At 36.4% G+C, this 23393-nt stretch overlaps 2 protein-coding genes across 10 annotated transcripts; one reads left to right on the plus strand and one right to left on the minus strand.

Annotated features, from left to right (window-relative positions):
• The first annotated feature begins 8033 nt into the window (after positions 1-8033).
• Positions 8034-13533, plus strand: LOC103433087 (legumain). The gene is made up of 9 exons (XM_008371311.4): positions 8034-8379; positions 8508-8672; positions 11209-11365; positions 11767-11852; positions 11939-12138; positions 12371-12419; positions 12524-12733; positions 12856-13062; positions 13144-13533. The coding sequence occupies exons 1-9, from the start codon at positions 8131-8133 to the stop codon at positions 13324-13326; spliced, it is 1506 nt and encodes a 501-aa protein (XP_008369533.1). The 5' UTR covers positions 8034-8130; the 3' UTR covers positions 13327-13533.
• Positions 13534-14810: 1277 nt separating this feature from the next.
• LOC114824354 (uncharacterized) lies at positions 14811-19836 on the minus strand. Of its 9 annotated transcripts, XM_029101047.2 has the most exons (6): positions 19450-19836; positions 19247-19362; positions 18834-19123; positions 18669-18733; positions 17821-17886; positions 14811-15200 (listed from the first exon to the last, which is right to left on the minus strand). In XM_029101047.2, the coding sequence occupies exons 3-6, from the start codon at positions 18905-18907 to the stop codon at positions 15079-15081; spliced, it is 327 nt and encodes a 108-aa protein (XP_028956880.1). In that variant the 5' UTR covers positions 18908-19123; positions 19247-19362; positions 19450-19836; the 3' UTR covers positions 14811-15078. The 9 variants fall into 9 exon arrangements, 1 of the variants encoding a protein (XP_028956880.1); XR_011579976.1 differs by having other exon boundaries at positions 14811-17886; positions 18644-18733; XR_003772620.2 differs by lacking the exon at positions 18834-19123 and having other exon boundaries at positions 14811-15205; positions 19450-19830.
• Positions 19837-23393: the final 3557 nt, after the last annotated feature.

The following is a 23393-nucleotide window of genomic DNA, read 5'->3' on the forward strand; positions in this document are numbered from 1 at the left end:
AAGAGGCGAGACTGGATAATGGTTGAGTTTCTGCTAAGGAAATGATTAAAATGATAGAGAGAATATCCAAGTAAATGCCGAGTAGGCACAGTCTTATCACGATTCTACCGTAGCAGATTTGTTTAATTATCATGGGGTCCATCTCCGTAAATAGAAAAGGCTTTGCAACTTGAAAGCCTTTCAACTCAACAAACAACTCAAACGCTCTATGCGAAAACCCTGGTTATGGGTGAAACCTTTCTCACAGTTCTGAGAAAAATACTAACAATCATAACCCTCATATCAACACATCTTCAGTTTGGAGAAGGAAACAACACTGTATGAACCAACGACATCTTCATTTTAGATAAGTAAACATCATTGAAGCTGTGAAATCAAGTGATTCAGGAGCATCTTCAATTTTGAAATGTAAACAACACTGCTTCAGTTTGGTTGGTTATTTATCAAAGTCTCGACCAACAAAGAGTTCTCAATTCTTTCATCCAAAGAGGTTACTTCATTATTGATTACCAAAATAAAAGAGGTTACTTTATTAAACCCCCTAGCGAAGTGAGGTGTTCAATAATTAGTTACACTCTGGTGCACTTCACAGTTTGGCGTTCAAACAACCAAACTAAAGGCCACATATTCGTTCCTCGACCGTACGTAGTTGCTTAAGTATAGAAGTCAGCAACGCATTTGACACCACCACCACCACCATCATATCTATTCTACACACCTGATCGAGCTAGATTACTAGTTGGCACGTCCGCATTCAAAAATAAATAAAATAAACGTAGTTAGTTCATAATTGGTTTTACATTACGTTTGCTTTATAATTTTTAGAATCAACAATATTTACATATATATATATATATATTGTATAATGAAGCCAAAGCTTCTTAATCACATCCACTAGAGGTTAGTCTCCCTCCAGCTAAGGAAAAGGAAAGAAAGAATGAGTTATGAGTATGACACACCCCGACCCAGGATGTCCATTAGGACTCCGAATCGAGCTGTGCTAGCTGACACCTGGAGGGTGACGAAGCCATAAAATATGATGATGTGGAACAATGTGAATAAATTTAAACCTACACGTGACGTTAGAGCATAAGTAAAGTATAGTAGTGTGGATTGAAAATCATACCAATGAATACCAAGATTTTCCATGAATCCTCATCGATACAAAAGCTCTACTACTAGACCTGGAGGGATAAAAACAAGAGTAAGTGGTCAGAAAATAGAGCTTTAATAAAGACCTTCTAAATGATATAATCTCTCACCGTAACACCTGTTTAGCTTTTAGAAAATCATACTACGGATAAACATGAAATTAAAAGTATACTAACATTAAATCCAGAAGTATACCACATCACAGCATCTCATTAGCAATATAAATAATCAAGTGCTTAATAACCCATACTAACACGCAGTTGGAGTCACCTATGATGACCTGTGCAACTACAACCATATCTCATCAATCAATGCTAGCTTATAAGTCGGAGTCACCTCTAGTGATATGTATGACTTATTCATATCTCATCACATATCTCATTACATACGCTAGCTCGTCAGATATCTCATTACATATGTTGGCTCATCACATATCTCATTACATATGCTAGCTCGTCACATATCTCATTACATATGCTGCCTAGTGACATATTTCATTACATATGCTAGCTTATCACATATCTCATTACATATGCTAGCTCATCATATATCTCATTACATATGCTAGCTCGTTAGATATCTCATTACATATGCTAGATCATCACATATCTCTGCACACGAGTCGGAACCACCTATAGCAGTCTGTACGACAGGACTGGGTGTAAATAAATACGCTCTAGTGCTACGATCACGTAAAGACTATGCGAATAATCGCGGGTCACCTATGAGTCAGAACCACCTATAGTGGTCTGTACGACAGGCCTATGCACCTACCTTGAATCCAAGGTGAGCATAAGGTGCGGGAGGTGAACATCACGTGAATGACTGTACCCTAGCCACGGGCGGGAGCAATAACACCGGGGTGCAGGTTTATGAGCTCTACTCACATCGATTTATCACTAATTATTATTCAATCATACCAACATTATATACACGCCTGAACTTACCTTGACCTCCGTATTGTGTGCAACATTATGCGGATTTGTACCAAATTACATACTAAAATATAAACTAATTATGGCATGGAATTTATAAAACGTAAAACCACAATCTCTCATTTCTTCACACATTGATTTATAATCAACATTTAATCACCGAGATGTAAGGTGAAATCTCACATTTTTCATCACATTCTTTCATATTGCTCAATTTTTCAAACAAGGCTATTGTTTCAATTATTTAGTCTCATTTATGGTATGGTTGCATCTAACGTCTCGTTAGACTGCCTACGTACCCTAATCAAGGATCAAGCCATTCGTAGTTCGCATTAGTACTTCAAACCATTAACAGTAATTATATGAAATAATCAATTTCTAACCGTTTGTGGAATTGTCAATCATATATATATATATATATATATATATATATATAATATACGATAGAAAGGAAAATACCCACTCACCTGAGGTTCGCGCTACAACTCCTTAGCATGCATATCGAGACATCACGAACCATCGTCACCTATGACCAATTATCAAATCACATCTTAGAGTTCTAACCGATAGAATATATAATTTACATAAAACACATCACTATGTAATTCAATTCGGAATATCTGTATCACGGATTTCAGATCTGTTGCTTCCAAAGATCCATATTATACTTCGATCTCCACCAATTGCCAAAACCAAATGGCGGTCAACATTTTATTTTATGAACTTACAACTCCAATTCAAGAAGATCCATACGTCAGATTTCCGATCCATAAGTTTCTATGGTCCTCAAATATTACATACTATAACATATTAAAGTTTGGTGACGATCCAACGGTCGGATCGTCGATTCATATATTTACCAAGTAACGTAGAGGATTTAGATTCCAACAATCAACCTACATCATACAATTACCAAAACTGAACTCAAGGCATCTAATTGGCCTAAGAATAACATCGACAGCCCCCTGGCCACACGCCGCCGTACTAGCCGCCGCGGGTGGCGATCGGCTGCCCCAACTCGTTGAAAAACTCAACTATTTCTAAAAATTCTCAAAAATTAAAAAAATGAAGATCTCAAAGAGTAGAGAAAACTTTATACATGTGGCCAAGCCCAATTTGGCCTTGAAAGGCTCCAATTTGCCTCGAATACGTCGGGAACCCTAAAAATGAGTGTTTTTTATTCATCCCCAATTCGACTCTGATGCTCCAACCAATGATTGGGCATTGTTCTAGGCTTCAAGGGAAGTTTATTGGTGGTGGAAATTGGAAGAAATTGCTTCAAAAATGGGAGAATCGACACAAGACCTGTCGATGTCACCATCGCCAAATGTCACGGATTTGACCCAATTTCTATCGAATCTTGATAGAAGAATGTAGGGGAAGAGGTATGGTGATGATTGCAGGTGGAAATAGGATGAAATGTGCTTGAAAAATGGCTCAGAACTGTCAGAATTCCACCGGTTTCTAAACCGGGTTGGATGCGAGTGAACGGGGTCACCGAAAAGGTTCGGGTTAGGTGCTCTGCACTTTTCTCCTTTCTCTCCTCTCTCTTCCTTCCCATTGGTCCGTCTCTCTTCCCCTCTTCTCCTAAATGGTCCGTCTCCCTTAACTCTAATTGGGTAGCCAATACCCTGATTTCTTTCATTCTCTTCTGTTTCTCCTTCTTCCTCCATCAAAATAACCGTCTTTTAAAAAAAAATGGTTTGAATGCATGGATATAAAGAAAGACATAAGATAGTAATATACCCACTTTGGAACACTATAGAAATATTTTGTACATCTCACTAAATGTTGGTCCACGAAAGTCAATACCCTCGCATCTAGGGCATTCTCGTGAATTCACATTTTAAGATTTATAAAATCGTAAAATTTGGGACAAGTTGTCACAGAGTAGACCTAGCAATTTCTTACAAGACCCATTAACACGACACGTAAACGACACAAAAATATTGGGTTTCGGGTCAACACAATAACTAATCAGGTCATTATCGGGTCACACGATAATAACCCTTTAATAATAGGTCCTTAATAGGTTTACACGAGAGTGACATGTGGGTAACCTGTTTCAACACGATAAGAAAAAAAATATTTTGATGATTTTAATTTTTTAAACTACTAAAAAAAACTTACTATAAAATACAATAGATATAATGAATTTTTATATATTGTTTATTAATTATTATTCTATATAAATTTTAAAATTTAAGTTTTATTTATTTATTTTATTTTTATAGTATATTATAGGTAAAGATTGAGATTAAAAATTATAAAACACATTAAAAATAAAAATATCAAGTAATTTAAAAAGACCAAACACATTAAAAAAATTATAATAATTAATTTACATGTGCGAAAAATATGAAAAAAATCTGCAAATGCTCGTAGTCGCATCCTCTACGCTTTGAGGATGGGTATATGATCGTTTGAATTTTTAAAACCATGCAAACTCTCATGAATAATATTTTAAGGGAGTTCAAAATAAACAAAATTCATAATCATTAATGTATAAGTCTGAAAGATGTGAAAGCATAATAAACGTTCATAATTGCATCCTCAATGTGACAACCTGTCCCTAAAATTTCGTTTATTTATTTATTTTAATCGGGGCAATTGACGAAAATGCCTAGAGGCAAGGATTTTGATTTTTGTTGATCTAGAGGAATGTGTGACTTATTCTTTTGGCGTATTCTTTAGTCGAATTCCATAGGCGAAAGCCGTTTGCGAGTCCGAATTATAACGGTATAGTTACGAACGTTTGAAGTTCGTTATTTAAAGTTAATTAATTGATTAAGGAGGACCAATTAGATAAAAGGTAGAAAAAGGGCAGCGGCCCAATTAGAAATCAGAAAAGAGGAAAAAAAAAAAGGAAGAAGAAAGCTCCCCCAAAACCGCACCTACACCCATTGCAACCACCCATTGTCCAAGGTTGATTCCGGCCAACTCCGATGAAGTTTTTCGATGCTACCACCGCCATCTTGAAGCTCTCATTCCCCTCTACAAAAACCACCCAACAACCACCTTGATTAACCACGGTATGTGGCGGTTTGAGGCCACGAAAGTAGACGAAAATCAATAGTACTTCAGCCACCTTTTTCAAATTTTCGGCGAATCGGAAAAGCGATGGCCGATCCACCACTTGGGCTTTGTAGCCAATCATCCCAGGAGCAAAACCCAACCAACCTTGACCCCGTCGGACCACCGTAGACGACGAATTGACACCGGGAAGCTTTAGGCACCGGCTGATTTTTGGGCAAAATTGACTATCTTCCGTCTAGTTTTCGACTCGTGTGCAGGTATACTTATTGAGCTATGGATAAGTCGTACAGGTCATTAGAGGTGACTCCCGACTTATGAGCTAGCATATACGATGGCATATATGATGAGCTAGCATATGTGATGAGATATGGATAAGTCGTACAGGTCACTAGAGGTGACTCCCGACTTATGAGCTAGCATATGTGATGAGCTAGCATATGTGATAAGATATGGAGTCGTACAGGTCACTAGAGGCGACTCCCGACTTATGAGCTAGCATATGTGATGAGATATGGATAAGTCGTACATGTCACTATAGGTGACTCTGACTTATGAGTTAACATTGATTGATGAGTTATGGGTGCAGTCGTACAAGTCATCATAGGTGACTCCGACGTGCGTGTTAGTATAGGTTATTAATCACATGATTATTGATATTGCTAATGAGATGCTGTGTTGTGGTATATTTATGGATTACTATTGATATACTTTTGATTTCATATTGATACGGGGTATGATTTTCTGGAAACTATATAGGTATTGTAGCGAAGGGTTATAATATTTTAGATGGTTTCTATTAAAATTCCATTTCTTGGGCCACTCACTCTTGTTTTGTTTTCACCATCCAAGTTTTATTAGTTGAGTTTTCTTATCGTCGAAGATTCGTGGCGATTCTTAGTATTGGAGATTCTTTCGAGGGTACGATTCTTAATCCACTCTATTGTACTTACTTATGCTATAACGTCGCATGTGAAGTGGGTTCCTTCCCGCTCACCAGTGCACTCTGGTATTTAGGCACTCTTAGATTTAAATTTATTCACTTTTTTCCACATCATCACACTTTATGGCTTCGTCACCTTCCAGGTGTCGGCTACCGTAGCTCGATTCGGAGTCCTAGTGGACATTCTGGGTCGGGGTGTGTCACTTAATGCTCAGATGATGGTTACATAATCATTTAGATTTTTAAAACCCTCCAAATCTCATGAACAATGTTTTTTATTTGAGTGCAAAATTAATAAAATTAATAATAATTATTGTAGAAGTGTGAAAAATGTAATCACTCATAATGAAAAGTTTTACAACTTTTATGAAGTGGTCAACTCCGAAATTTAGTATGGATATACTAATTTAGTGTTATGTTTTACATTTTTTTGGGTCAAATTATGTTTTGGGTAAATTACATAACACCCCATCAGGTTTGAGGTCTATTACAACTCCATACAACATCTTTAAAACATTTCACTTTCATACCTCACGTACTATTTTATTTCAAAATAATACTTCCGTTACATTTTCCATCCATGGATCCATTAAGCGCTGAGGGGTCTGCCAAATGTGTGCCATGTGGCAAAAAAAGATTATTTTAAAAAAAAAAAAAACCTAAATCTTCTAAAAAATAAAAAATAAAAAACTTAGAAAACGTAGAACCTACCCCCGCAACCTCTCCCTACCCCTCTTCTCCCTCCCAAGCCCACCTCCCTCTCTTCCACTCTCGTTACCTCCCCTCCCATCCAAAAACCCCTCCCATCCCACCCCACCCCGACCTTCCCCGAGCCCTTTCTCCTCTTCACCCCCACCCCTTTTCCCCCTGCACCCACCCTCTTCCCTCCTCTACACACCCCACTCCTTAAATCCACGCCCATTCCTCCTATTTTCAACTCACGAACCTGGCGATGGCGGCGTAGACAGGATCTGAGTTTTTTTTTTTTTTTTTTTTTTTTCTAGGTTGAAGGTAGGGGAGTCAGAGGAAGAATATGAAGATAGAGGGGAGGAGGAGGGGGGAAGACAAATTGAAGGGTTTTATTTTTTATTTTTTATTTTTTTTCTAGGTTGCAGGGGAAAGAAGATGAAGATGGGGGAGAAGAGGTGAGGAGGAGGAGGAGGAGGAGGAGGAGGAGGAGGAGGAGGAGGAGGAGGGGGAGGGAGGTGCATCTGCGTGGGTTGTGGAGGGATAAGGTTTTTGGGTTTAGAGGTTGCGGGGAGGTGTGTTTTAGCTTTTGTTTTTTGTTTGTTATTTTTTTATTTAGAAGATTCAGGTTTTTAAAAAAAAAAAAAGATTATTTTTTTGCCATGTGGCACACATTTGGTAGTCACGTGACACAAATGTGGTAGCCATGTCAGTTCTTAACAGATTAATGGATGAAAAATGTAATGGATGTATTAATTTGAAATAAAATAGTACGTGAGGTATAAAAGTGAAATGTTTTAAAGATGTTGTATGAGGTTATAATATATCTCAAACCTGAGGGGTATTATGTAATTTACCCTTATGTTTTTCATTTTCATTTTTATTGATTTAAAATATATTTTTCTTAATAAGTAACGGGTTGGGTCATATTACTTGATAATATTAACGAGTTGATTTCGGGTTAGGTCATAATACCCATTTACTTTTATGGGTATTACACGACATGATCTGTTAAGTTATCGGGTATGACACGAAAACTACATGAACATGAAAAACACAACACGAATGTAAAGTCTAATTACGAGTAAAAAGCCAAAATATCTTAACTACCGCCACAGTCACCCACTCTAAACATCAAACGTAGATCACACTTGTCCCTTCCCAGTCACGCTGGACCCACCAACTCATTAATCTTCCGCACACGTGTCAAATCCTTGTCATGGTTTGCATGGCACCACACCGCACCGCTAGTCCCCCTTCACTTTATATACTCACCAACCTCTCCCTTGCCCCGCTGCTCTCTTTTCTCCTCCTCTTCCTCCACCGTTTCTTAACTAAAACTAGCACCGTCGGTTTTGTTGAACCGGTTCTCCACCCTTCATGGCGGTCCAACATCAGTCCAAGTTGATGATTAGTAACTATACTGTGTCGTGGATATCGTTGTTTTTGTTTGTACTGCTCATCCAAGCTATAGGTGGAGGCCGAGCCGCCCGGTTGGAGCGGTGGGACTCTGGAATCCGGTTGCCATCCGAGAAAGATAAACCGGAAGATGTTCATCACAAAGAACCGGGTACAAGATGGGCGGTTCTTGTAGCCGGTTCAAACGGGTATGGAAACTACAGGCATCAGGTAAATATAACATTTGTAATAACCAAGGGAAGTTTATTTCATATTTTTTTTTTAATTTTTTAATTTGTAAATATAACAATTTCTTTGTTCTTGGGGACTTACACTTTAATATTATCATGTATATTCAGGCGGATATTTGCCACGCATATCAGTTACTGAAAAAAGGTGGGCTTAAGGAGGAGAACATAGTGGTATTTATGTACGACGACATAGCCAAGCACTTAATGAATCCGAGGCCGGGAGTTATCATCAACCATCCTCAGGGTGGTGATGTTTATGCCGGCGTGCCTAAGGTACAATTTTTATTTTTTATTTTTTGAAATCAATAGATAACTATTTGTATATGCAGATAGATCATATATATATATCTAATATAGTGTGTGAATTCTACATTTAATACTGTATACTTTGGTGTGACATGGATATGGATAGATTTTTTTTAATATGCTTTCTTAATTTTGAACCGTTCATTCATTTTGTAAGTAATTAACAGTGGGTAGGGGAGCTTAGGTTTTTTTCTAACCACAGAGTGGTGAGCTAGTAGATTGGTAAGGACAAATCAAAAGCTAATACAAGATTAAGATGAGGACATTCAAATTTTCATTTGGCCCTACTTATGCTTTTCTTTTAGTATTTCTTTATTCTTAAACCAATTAAAAGGATTTGAAGTTCTTTCAGAAGATAAAAGAATATTAACAAGTCTATCGTGCATATACAAATCAAATTTTGCAGATGCCGAACCAAAAAAGAAAAAGATAAAAGCCTAACATATTCCATGGTTTAAAGGGGATTCCTGCGGGCTGAGCTTAAAAAGCAGTATGCGGCAGTGTTTCATGTTTGACATTTTGGTTTTAACAACCTTCTAGGGAGCTTTTGATAACCATTTTATTACTTAGGCAGTGTTTCAATTTTTGTGCTTAAGATATGGGGAAATGACTCAAATGAGAAATGAAGAGCGGGGAAGGATTAGTTTTTCACTTTCAAGATTTCGTTTTCAATCATCCTTTATTTGTTTCTCATCCCGATCACCATCCCTCTACTCTTTTTCTCCATATACTTTTTGCATATCTCAAGCACACACACACCAAAAAAAAAAAAAAAACACTTTAATCAGATAAGATGGAATCAAACTCGTCCTTTTTAACCCAAAACAGTCTTTTTCTTTAGGGTGGTGCTATCTACACACTAATGTTTACCTCCCACATACCCCTTGTTAATTTTTGTCATTTGATCTTCTTCAATTTATTCGATCCAATGATAGGAAATTGAGAAGGGTGTGAATGTCAAGTAAAAGAGGTGTGCATATATATAGCATCACCCTTTCTTTAAAGCAACTCCAAAATGCTGCTAAGAACATTCTTTCATTTTGTTTGGAAAACAAAGATCTATACATCTATGATAAATTAGATTATATATTTGTCATGTTAGTTGTGTGTACAGGGTTTCGCTTCTCTTACTTTCTTCCCTTCCTTTCTTTGTTCTTTATACAATACAACCATAAGAGTAGGAGAGGATCAGGTCGCCATGGTGGTGTCTTGGCACAATAATTTAATATCATGTGGAATAAGATCTATCAAAGTCCTTTTCCAGGATGTTCTTAATCACTGGAGTTGCAAGTTGTTTTTTGCCATTTAGTCTCGTTCACATTTTTGCACTAATGGTTCTATTGTAGGAGAAGACTATTAGTGCAAGAAAACAAGGTGGTATTGCAGCATCCCTATTAATGTGTGACCTATGTTTCTTGTGTAATTTAAGCTTTGCTTTTTGAATGCTTTGTGGATGCTTGAGAAGGGGATTTTTTAACCCTGAGAAAGGGAGTTGTTTGGCACTTCGAAGAAAATTATCATTTTACCCTTTATATTCTACTTTGTTTTTTTTCTAAATGTTTTCGTGATTCAATTTTATTTATGGTGGCCCTTTGCATTCATAAACTAAATTCGGAAGTTTGACAAAATAATTGGTAATTTGAAGAGTATTTGCTGAGTTATTACCCTTATTGAATTTTTGGGTTTAAGTTAACTAATCTCCAATCCCCAAAATCTTTGGGTTGAAAAAAGTAAAATTATACTCTCGTGATTACAAACGTGTTTTGTATTTTTGTATAGTTTTGCGTTTTTTGGTGAAGCATGAGTCCCAAGCTAAAGTAACAGAAAATAGCCTAAAACACCAAGATGGTTCTTAAACAAGGTATTTACTAAAGAGCCCAAGGCCTAATTTTTTAGAGCTACTAGACCCACTCCATTATCTTATTTATCCACCCACATTATAATTCCACCCATCATAAAAAGTCAAAAAATTAAAATGCTATTTTCCCACCTACTTTTATTCCTAAAGTATCCTCATTAGCACTCTTGCTCCGCCGCTTGTCTTTAAAATTATTGCACCAGTGGAGAAATAATTTTAGAGCACTCAGTGACAGACTTTGCACCATTTTTTTCTACTGATCGAACTCAAAACCCTTTATAGAAGATTATCCTTCCTTGGTTCTTCCACAATTGTGTATTGAAATATCAGCACCTGTACATATGCAGTAAGTCCACATTACATGTCAATTCATTCTGATATCCATTGTTGAAATATCCAACCAAAACAAAATCATTAAACTTGAACCAGAGAGTGGCTGCAGAAAGTGGAGAAGAAGCATACTCTGGTTGCTTGGTAATAGTTTGCATATTATTGTGGTCTTAATTTAGAAGATTGCGTGCATTAACAAATGTAGTTTGCATATTATTGTGGTCATAGTCAGTCACTTAATTGGTAATAGTTGAGCTACGTCTACTTCGAATTCCATATGTTTGTGAATAATTTATTTTGGTTCAACTGCTTTAGGATTACACTGGTGAGCAAGTAACCGCAGCGAATCTGTATGCAGTCCTCCTTGGGGACAAAAAGGCCGTGAAGGGCGGAAGTGGGAAGGTTGTGGACAGCAAACCTAATGATAGGATCTTTTTATACTACTCAGATCATGGGGGTCCTGGTGTCCTTGGTGAGTTCACTACCTCTTCTTTGACATCCAAGGTACCATTGTTTTATTTTTTTGGTTACATATATATTACATAGGAGAGATCGAACACTTCCCAACCTCCCACCGTAGCTCACCACTTGTGCTAACTCAGCTTATATTGTATCATTATTGTGAACACTACTTCATGATCATGGGTTGTTTCATACGCATATATAGTATAGGGTTAGATCTAGTCTTATTTTCTTGTTTTGGCTTGCAAGAGGAATAAAGTTAGGTTTGTTGCGTAGCATATTAATTCATGTGATCTGAAGTTGGAATCCATTTGAGAGGAGATGTTGCCGTCATCTTGCCAACCTTACTGCTCACTTGAGAAAAGCTGTAAAATGAGAGTAAGGACTCACCAATTTACAATCTGATTGTAGGGATGCCAAACATGCCCTTCCTTTATGCCATGGATTTTATTGAGGTTTTGAAGAAGAAACATGCATCGGGGAGCTATAAAGAGATGGTAAGTAGATCACTTTCTATTCTCACTTCCTTTGGTATTCAAGGTTAAGATGGTTAAGCGCATGAGCACAATTGCATTATGTGCAGGTTATATATATAGAAGCTTGTGAGAGTGGGAGCATATTCGAAGGCATTATGCCGAAAGACCTTAACATTTATGTGACTACAGCATCAAATGCACAAGAGAACAGCTTTGGAACTTACTGTCCTGGGATGGACCCCCCACCACCACCTGAATATATCACTTGCTTGGGGGACTTGTACAGTGTTTCTTGGATGGAAGATAGGTATGCATTCTTGGTCTTTCGAAGATGAGAAATAAATCTGTAATGTCAAATTTCAAAATAATTAAGAAACTAATTTGACTATAAGTTATTCGAAAAATAAAAACAAACATATGTACATGGTATGGTGGGTATTGTTTGGAGCATATGTTGAACAAAGTACGCAAGATTTGTAACTTCTATATGACCTTGTATAAGTCTATTTTATTAAATCTCCTTTTTCTTTAACATTCAGCGAGAGGCACAATCTGAAGAAAGAAACAATTGAACAACAGTATCTGGTGGTGAGCTTACAATATCTGAACTCAACTTCTTGATTCTGGACCTAATGTACAAGCCAACCATTAAATTAAATTGAATTCCAATATGCATGCGTGAGTTGTTGCAGGTAAAGCAACGGACCTCCAATTCAAACAATTACGATGTGGGATCGCATGTGATGGAATACGGGAGCAAAAACATTACACAAGAAAAGCTGTATTTGTACCTAGGTTTTGATCCTGCCTCTGTGAACTTGCCTCCTAACAACGGCCAATTAGAAAAGCCTATGGAAGTTGTCAACCAGAGAGATGCAGAGATTTTCTACATGTGGCAAATGGTGAGCTTCTTCCCACAATCTCTTTTCCACGATCACATATACAAGTAAAAGTACAAAAAAAAATTGTTCTACATTTAGATTTACGGTGAGGTTACCGTTCAATATTTACTTGTGTTTTACAGTACAAAAGATCAGAACATGGATCTGGAAAAAGTAGAGAAATCCTCAATGAGATCAAAGAAACAATGAGGCATAGGACTCACTTGGATGCAAGCATTCAGTTCATTGGAACATTTCTCTATGGACCCGGAAAAGGTCCCTCTAAACTCAATTCTGTGAGAGCTGTTGGTCAACCCCTTGTGGACGATTGGGGATGCTTAAAATCTATGGTAATGACTTACCCTAACCCTTTTGATTATTCAATTGTACAGCTTCAAGATTTAATTCCAAGGTTAAATTTTGAATTACAGGTTCGTGTGTTCGAAACACACTGCGGGTCATTGACTCAGTATGGCATGAAACATATGCGCGCATTTGCCAACATCTGCAACAGCGGAGTATCTGAAGCCAAAATGGCGGAAGCTTGTTCTGCCGCCTGCAACGGGCATGAAGTTGGCCAGTTGCATCCTTCCAACAAAGGCTATAGTGCCTGAAGGTTGAAAATATGCAAATCATAAAGATGTCACACTCATGCTATCATAATAGTGTCAATATGCTTGTTGCTAAATGTAGAATCTAAGTCTAGAACTGTAAGGATATTATGTATTGCAAGAATATTATGTTTTAATTTTGTGTGTAGTGGGTACAAGAAGAGATGTGGATCAAATAGTAATGATATGGTGGCTAAGTTGAGATTCTAATTTTCTCAGAACGCACGAATGTAGCGATGCCGGATCCGCATCTGAGAACAATTCTATAGGTTTATTTCCATTTGGTGAAGGAATCGAAACAACTAGAATCGTATCAGAGGTTGAGTTGCCTCGGATTTGTGGCACTCCTACGTTGCTTTCTCCTTACCTCTCGTCCGTAGGGGTTCCATTTTTTGTTCTGTGTAATATCCTTTCGTTAAGGAATTTTGAGGGAACCAAACGTTCACCATCAAGGGTAGGATCTAATTTTAGATCTTCAACAACAATTAGTGTGGGGGTGAAAGGACCATTACCCAACTTGCATCTTGAGGAAAAGCAGTGCAAATTTCATGGGGAAATTTGGAAAAATAACCAAAATTTAGACCTCATGTAGGATTATAACCACAATTTTAAGTTTATGATAATTATAACAAAACATTGATACAAAAATACTAATATACCTTTTAAATAGAAATTGAGAGATAAGGAGAGTGTTTGAATACAGATCCTAAAAAACTCAAACACAAGGATTTTCTCAGTTTGATTGCATGATAAACAAAACTTGTTATCTGGTTAAGATGGTGGGGAGGGTTAATTTGTTTATCTAGACATCTTGCTCTTGTTTTCGAGGCAGAATGTCCCGAACAAAGGATTGAACATCATGGGTATCCTAATTTTCTGGACATGATTTCCTCTCCTCGTTTTGTGTTTGCCCCGTAAGAGGGTTATCAACTTTTGGTTATAATTATCATAAATCTCAAAGGATAGCTATAATTCTATTCGAAGTCCAAATTTTGGTTATTTTTCCAAATTTCCTCAATTTTATTTTCTTGGTATGGTAATTTTTTGGCTCTATGGATATTTCTCTTTGGTTAGAAACCGCCATTTTTTACATAGAACTTTCTTGCCCCTGTTTACATGAAAATACCATCTTACCTTAAGGCTGTGGATTTTCTTGAACTTTTTCAAATATTGAGAAATAATGCTTGGTCATTGTTGTGGGATACAAAGTATGTGATTAGTTGTGAGTAAAAAACGGATTCTGGGTCATAATAACCATTTTGTTTTTACTTTTTTTTTAACTGAAATCTTGTTTGGTAACTACATTAACAAATTGCTTGTGAATTAATATCCAAATGGATAGGTGTTAGGTTTTTATCTACGCATCTTGAGTTAAAAACTCCTCCTCTTCCGTAAGTTATTATAATATATAGTTTCAAACTCTATTTCCTCCCCTTACGAATAGGAAAAAAAAAAATACTTTATGGAAAATGAAAACCAAAAAGCTATTTTATGAAAAATAAAACTAATTATTAATGAAGATTTCAGTTTTCAGTTTTCTAAAAAGTAAAAACTAAAAATAGAATGATTATTAAATGCCTCTAATAATTTACAATGGCAAAGCCATAGAGATGCAAGAAAGGTGCTACCGCAACTTCGATTGTCGGAAATTAACCCTCAGAACGAGAATATGTCCCTCTGGTTCCTCTAAACCTGAATGGAAACCTGCAATTCCGTTTGTTGTTCAGCAGCCGCTGCTGCCTGCATCAACCTGCTCTACTCGTAATCATTGTTACGAGTCGAATATGTCGTAGCTTGCATGACGTCTCTTTCTGCAATTTGACCTTGCTTTGGAGTTGTTTTGTTTGTTGCAATTTGTTTTACGAATTGAAGAAATGCTAGACTTGGCATTCGTGTTGTGTTAGTTGAATATCAGAGTGTGCCATAACCAAGACTACAAACTAATAAGAATATTATTAAACAAACCAAAATGCCGAAACAAATACATAACCCTAGGCTACATTGTGACTAACTTGTTCTCAACTGAATAACAAACATGTTATTTATAATAAACTAATCTCAATCCCAAAAGGTAAGAAATTGAAACCCTAATGCTAACGGGCTATGCCCAAAAAACCAAACATACAAATAAACTAAAATACTAATATTTTCCAACACCCCTCGTCAAACTCATGGCAGTATACGACATGGGTTTGCAAGTTCGCATCTCATTAGGTGGACCGGCATGCAACTTGACTGGACTTGACTTGACTTAATTTAACTTGACTGACAAACTGGCAAACTTGACTTGACTGGATTGGCAAATTGATTCTTACTGGCAATCTGATTCTGGTTGGCAAACTGATCCTGATTTAGACTGGCTAGTGTTGAGAGTATGGAAAGAACCCGTTACTAAACGGACGAGTTCCCTATCTCAATTGTAGCAATGAACAAACACAAACACTATCACTCAAGTGGTCACAATTCCAAGCACTCGAGTGCATCGGAACTCCAATACAATTGTCAGATCAAAAAAAAAAAAAAGAACAACAAAGACAAGAATTACCAACAGTAGTTGCAAATAGTTCGATGGGTGTGACTTTTAGTTGCAGCGGCATGATGACGACATTATGTGATGGTGGTGGGATTCTGGTGCAGCGATGAGTGATCGGGTTTGTGCAGGCATGCAACAACATATCAGCTACTGGATTGGGTTACAACTGGTGAGATGACACAGGTTGTTGAGGCAGAATCTGGTGCGTGGACTCGACTGGTTTGGCCACAAGCGGTGACTACAACTCCAAATTCAGTTTTTTATTGTTGGTTTTTCTGCTTACTAAACCTTGAATCTACTCTAATACCAAGTTGAATACCAGAGTATGCTATAACCAAGACTACAAGCTAATAAGAATATTATTAAACAAACGAAAATGCCGAAACGACTACATAACCCTAAGTTACATTGTAACTAACTTGTTCTCGACTGAATAACAAGCATGCTATTTATAATAAACTAATCCTAATCCTAAAAGGTAAGAAACTGAAACCCTAATGCTAACGGGCTAAACCCAGAAAACCAAACATTCAAATAAACCAAAATACTAATATTTTCCAACAGTGTTTTCCATGTTTATGTCGTTTTCGTGTCATACCCGATACGTTAATGGGTCATGTTGTGTAACACCTGTTAAAAGGAACGTGTAATATGACCCGACCCAATCCAACCCGCTAATATTAATAGGTAATCTGACTTGCTAATTTAAAAAAACAAATAATTAAATGAAAAACATAATACTAAATTCGTATATTCATACCACACTGTCAGATAAATATTACTTCAAAACATAAAAATATATTTCTCTTTCAAGTATCACATAAATATTAATTAATGTAGAAGTGTGAATATATATATATATATATAGTTTATGTGATTATAGTGGCGAATGTCAAAGTTGAGTGTAAATATATATATGCTTGTAATGACAAGCTTTACAACATTCATGAATGACTCAACTTTGACATTCGCCACTTTAATCACATAAACTATAGATCAAAATTTAACTGTTGATTATCATTTACATTTACGCTCATGAAGGGTTCAACTTTGACATTCGCCACTATAATCATATAAACAATAGATCAAAATTTAACCGTTGATTGTCATTTACATTTACGCTCCATTCTTCTCTTCAAAAAAAATTATTTTTTTCAAATTTTGTTTTCGTTTCAAAACATGATCTTTTAGAAGGTGCATGAAGATGAACAATTTGCATTGTTGATATTACGTTCAGAGTTTTACTGTTAGTGAAAATATTGCTGAGAGTTTATAAAATGTCTAGAAACTATACAAATATCAACTTATATTTCAGTTAACCGTAAATATCGGAACGTGATATCAACAATCCAAACCGTTCATTTATCTATATTTGTTAAAAGGTCATGTTGTCAAAATGAAAATCTGGAAAACAAATGTGAGAAGAGTAAAGCGTAAACGACAATCAATCTGAACCATTCAACTTTCTTACATTTTTCACACTTCTACAATAGTTATTATGAATTTTATTAATTTTGCACTAAAAAAAACATTATTCATCAGGGTTTAGATGGTTTTAAAGAATCTAAATGATGATGTAACCATCCTATATGCGTGGAGGATTTAATCATGAGCTTTTATATATTCTTTCACATTTTTCACACTTGTAATTATTGTGAATTTTTATTTATTTTGAAATCCCCTAAAATTCATATTAATGAGGGTTTGTAGGGTTTTAAAAATTCAAACGACAATTTATGACACACCCCGACACGGAATGTCCACTTGGACTCTGAATTGAGTTATGGTGACCGACACCTGGAGAGTGACGAAGCCATGAAGTGCAGTGTAGTGGAAGAAGAATATGAATAAATTTAAACCTAAAAGTGCCTAATCAAAAGAGTGCGCTGGTGAGTAGGATTGAACCCATTTCACATATGATGTCAGAGCATAAGACAATATAGTAAATAGGATGAGGGTTATACCACTGAAGGTAACCATCTCCTGAGATTTGCCAGAGTCCTCGTTTACACTTAGCACAGCTATTAAACCTGGATGAGCGAAAAACAAAGTTGAGTGGGTCAGAAAATAATGTTTTGTAAAAACTTTTTCAAAAACAATATAACCCCTCACTGTAAAACCAAGTATAGTTTCCAAAAATATACGTACTACGTATAATAAGAAACTACTTACCGTAACTTGCAAAATCTTAAGAAAATTAATAAAGTATAGCTATCAAGGTAAGCACAAGGTGACTGAAATCACATAATCTTGAAATAGTAAACACAACATAACGAATGCTCATCAACCTATGTTGACAAACGAGTTCGTACAGATAATCTCTGAAACGAACATGACTGAGTGTAATCAATGCACTCTAGTACTACGATCACATGAAGGCTGGCACCGAAGTGCGATCACATACGAGTCGGAATTGCCTAATGCAATCTGTATGATAGGTCTGGCACCTGGGCGAGTACTAACACTAGGGTGCAACAATGATGAGCAGATAACATAAATATAATCATGCCATAACAATTCAATAATTGTAGTCAACAAAGTAACTTACCTGCACATCTCGTAGGATTATTTTAGCATTTCACAACAGCACAACAAGTCTTGTAACATTAATTAATCATAGCTGTAAAATATAATCATGGTATCTCACGCATACCTGTGAACCTATAGGGTTCAGAATAATTTCCTAAATTCAGTCATTTCGCCACTTCATGTAATTTTAGTCTAAGCAAGGCATACGTAGTAAATTCTTTTCAAAGTATAACTGGAAACTAGTAAGTTTGTGTATACTTGTAAAAAGAAATGACCCACTCACAGATACGCAGTCGAAATGAAGCCTCCGAACCTTGCTTGATCCCGTACGCCCTCGGGATACGTTTCCTGTATATGTGAAATTACTAATTAACATAGTTTAATAACACATAAATGGAAACTTAAATAAAACCTTTGTAGTTTGCTCAAACATAGGGTTTAAACATACGAAAATGATCTACTCGACGCCATGGACCCACACACGTCGACCACATGCCAGCCAGAGGCTGGACACACCGTCATGCGCTGCCACAAGTGGGTGCACAGGTAGCCACGTGCCCACGCGCCGCCACAAGTGGGTGCACAGGTAGCCACGCGCCCACGCGCCGAGCACAGGGGAGCTACCTATGCGTCACGAGTACAAACATACTCGCCTTCTTCACGGGCTCCTGTGTTTTACAGGTTGAAGGTTCAACTTCCCGAGCTCATATCGAGCTCGATTCTCAACCAAATTCAATGCTACAAAAACCAATTTAAAGATAAGAACGTATTGTCCTAAGTTGATTTCTAACTCGATAGCTAACCAAACTTAGTGATTCAAAAGTCATTTTGAATTTAGGAATATAGAGAACAAGTTTATACCTATTAGGAGTCCAGTTGTGGTCGAGGTTGGTCGAAAAAATGAGCTGAAAGTGACCAAATGGTCACGGTTCCTTGGCTAGAAAATTGAGCAATCTCCCCCCTTCGAGTTTCCTGTGCTAAAACATTTGTTCAAAATATGTACACGAGATTAATATCAACCCAAAAAAATGAAATGAAGATTCTTAGGGTTTCCCGAGGCTTACCTAAGCCATGAACGACAAGAACTCGTCGGAAAAGCTTCGGGAACAATGGTGGTTCCATGATGCATGGAAAGAAAAAAGAGGAGGGACCTCTGCCAGGTTTTGTTTCGAGATAGAGGGGACTCGAGGGTAATGAGGCCACCGGAGAATGAACCACGGTGGTGGAGCTCACGATAATGGTGGTTCGGTGTGCATGTGTGTATGTTGCAGTGAATGAGAAAGAGGTCTCGGGTTACAGAGAGAAAAGGAAGAAGAGAGAGAGGAAAGGGAGGGTTCTTATTGGGTGGACAGAAAAAAGAAAGAGAGAAAATACTTGATTGGTGGGGAGGATTTTGGGGAAAGTTAATTGGTGGTTTGTGTGAAGAAAGAGGACTGAATCCCACTTTTTAAGAAAAGGATTTGAATTTCAGATTATGTACAATTTTATTAATGTACACAAATTTGTTTCCTTACAGTGTTTCAACATTGATAATTTGTACGGGCGTGTACAAAAATACCTATAATTAACCAACTTTAACGGAGCATAACTTTCGCATTACAAATCCGATTCTGGCCTAATTCGCACTCACGTGTTCGCAATGACGAGTACTAAATAACTACGGCCCTAGAAAAAAAAAACTAAAAGCCGAAACCACGTCCACGTCAAATTCCACTTTTGACCAAAAAGGGTAAAAACGTCAAAACACATCAATGAAAAAGAATTTCCAGTGAAAAGTAGGGATGGGTCGTCACAATTTACCCATCTCAAAACGTAGAGAATGCGATCATGAGCATTTACATATTGTTTTCACATTTTTTGCACTTGTAAAGTAATTATTATAATTTTTTAATGTGTTTGGTATTTTTAAATTACTTTAATATTTTTATATTTTAATGTGTTTTATAATGTTTTAATCTCACTTGTAAAAGGATAACATTTGTGTATATGATTGTATGAGAGAGAGTAAAAAACTTTGTTAGGTCATTGACTCTAAAATTGAAAGTCTGTCTTTTTGCCTATACTAGTAGATTTGAATTTATCCGATTAATGATAATAAGAAACTCTCATAATAAAGATAAATAAATAAATAAAACTTAAATTTTTTTAACTTATATAGAATAATAATAGAATAATAAATATTAATATAGGGTGATTTTGTGTAAAATCAATAAAAAGTTACAATATTAACAATATATCAACAATATTTATGTTAATTATAAATATGTCAATCATGTCTAGTAATACTTAAATGCACCTAAAATAAACAAAAAATTACAAAATCTGCCACTGTAGCTGACACCCACTTCAGCTGATACTCCATTTCTCATAGTTTTATATTTTGCAATAAGTCAATACGAATTTTGTTTTTTATATTTGGATTCAGACAGTGCATTGTAGTGTCCATTTACTGGTTTTGTTTTCTCCATCACTCACACGCCTCTTACATGTTCCCTTTTACATTTAGATTCAGACGCTGCAATGCAGTGTCCATTTCCTAGTTTAGTTTTTTTACTTTTGGATTCAGATGCTGCGTTATAATGTCTGTTTCATGGTTTTTTTTTCCATCACTCACACATCTCCTACACCTCATATCTCATGTGACTCTTGATTTTTACATTTAGATTCAAACACTGTAATGCGCAAGGTCTGTTTCCTGCTCTATTTTTTACATTTGGATTCAGACATTGTAATGCAGTGTCCATTTCCTAGTTCTATTTTTTACATTTGGATTTGGACATTGCATTGCAGTTTCAATTTCCTAGTTTCTTTTATTTTCTTTTTGTTGAGCAAACTCCTCCATATAAACCAAGGGTGAGAGAGTGATAGAATATACATGTTTTAACTATTTAACTATCTATAAGATTAAGATCATCTTTAAATCAGTTCTATATTGGGGATAGAAATTCAACGGCCAAAACTTTTTCCTATTCTGCTCTTTCTTGTTCTTTATCTTTGAGATTTCCTTTTACTGTAACTTTATTTATCTCTTTATAATTCTTCCATAGTTATGAAAAAGAACTCTGTAACCAATAGACATCAGTTTGGACGGCCCTTCTCTTTGTTGTTTTGTTATGGTCAGCTGAGATTTTAGGGTTAATGGACTTGCAATTAAGGGATGTGGCGATGCTGGGGCTGATTTTTATGGAGTGTAAGGTGAGGAACCTACAATTGAGGTTGTAGGTTGGGTGGGTTGTGGTTGTGTTATGGCTGATTTTGAGGTGAGGTTGAATTTGATTTGGAATTTGGGGGGCTGGTGGTTCGAGGTTGAGAGCTTCGAAGTGAGGGAGAAAGAAAAGAGTTTAAGGGAATAGAGGAAAAATAAGAGATTTTGGCCGTTAGATTTGTATCAATTGATGAGAACCATCAGTTTGGAGGATCCCTACAAAACTAATCCGAAGAGGATCTAAATCCTTACCTATAATAGTTTAAAGCGCATACGACATTTATAGAGAGAGTGTCACACCCCAGACCCAAGGTCAGTAAAAAAAATAACCCCTCGCCTAGCGCGCGAGTAAAAGGAAAAAGAAATACGAAAAACTAAATTTCTCTTATAACAATAATCTCGATAATCCTTATATGATGTACAAAAATACATAAATTCCTTAAATTCCCTCGTCTAACACAACCGCAGTTCATCTAGTACATGTCTTGCCAAATAACTCGTCTGTAAAATTTAAGGTGAGGGGTCAACCACCATTGTCTAGTGAGTAGAATAGGTATGTAATATGCTAGTCAAGCAATGTCATTTTACGCACGCTAGAAAGTACGAGAATAATATAAAACTTTTGCCACATAATTCCATATCACATCATCCCTTTACGTGTTCATTATATCTTTCATAAATTGTAACTCGCCATGTGACCCCTAATGGCCATTTTGCTCTAATGTCTAATGTGCAGCTTACATTTTATCCCTCGGATTAATGAACACCAAAGTCCTCATGTTCATGAACATCTCAAACAATTCTCACTGATCAGATATCTAATAACTCTGAAAATAGTTCACAAAACATGTATATATATATGTGTGTGTGTGTGTGTGTGTGTGTGTGTGTGTGTGTATACAGACACATACGCACACATACACATGTATTCTACGTGAGCTCCAAAGCATGCACTGCATGCTAGCTCATTTCCAAAAAAATCAGAGAAATGCTCCTATAAGAGCAAGTCTACCCCTCTCAAAAAAAAAAAAAAAAAAAAAAAAAAAAACTTACTTCACCCCAACCTATCCATGAGCCCAGCAAGTCACCTAGCTGAAAATCCACTAATCCAATACCCAGTTGAGTTGACATTAGGTTGATGTCAGCCATATGCACTTTTTTTTTTTTCGTGTCAGTCGTGGGGGAAATAAACGTGAGTGGGCTCGCATTACCTGACAGGGTGTAAAAGAAGGGCCCACACTGGTAGTGCACTAAGGGGGCGAGGGATAAACGCAACGTGGCACGACTATGACCGATGGATTTCCAACGACTAGTTTTCTAGACTGTTGGATTTCCAATGATCAAAAAATTTTGAAATTCAAAACCAATGGCTAGTGACGTGACAAAATCTGGACCGTTCGATTTCTAGATTAATAGTCTAGGTTTTTTTACCTAAACAAAATGTCAGAAATCTTACCGTTGGCCATGTGTCCAGTTTTTGCTGTTGGATTTCAATTTTTTTGAAATCCAACGATCCAGATTAATTAACTTAATAAAAATTTAGAAAAAATATTTTAAAACGCATAAAAAATAAAACGAAAAATTAATTTTTTTTTCATTTTTCTATAAATACCTAATCATCTTCATCCACCTTACATTATATTTCAGTATTTTCAATACTTTCAACCAAAGTTTTCATATACTTTTATTTTCATAGTATAGGTCGGCCAAAAGACTCGGTGTGGATGCAAATTTCCTCCTCCTTGATCTTGGACAAAATTGCACCTACAAAACAATTAACACCTTTGGTTAAGGCCAAAAGCC

This window comes from Malus domestica, chromosome 04, assembly GCF_042453785.1.
Source record: "Malus domestica chromosome 04, GDT2T_hap1".
In the NCBI taxonomy this organism is placed as follows: domain Eukaryota; kingdom Viridiplantae; phylum Streptophyta; class Magnoliopsida; order Rosales; family Rosaceae; genus Malus; species Malus domestica.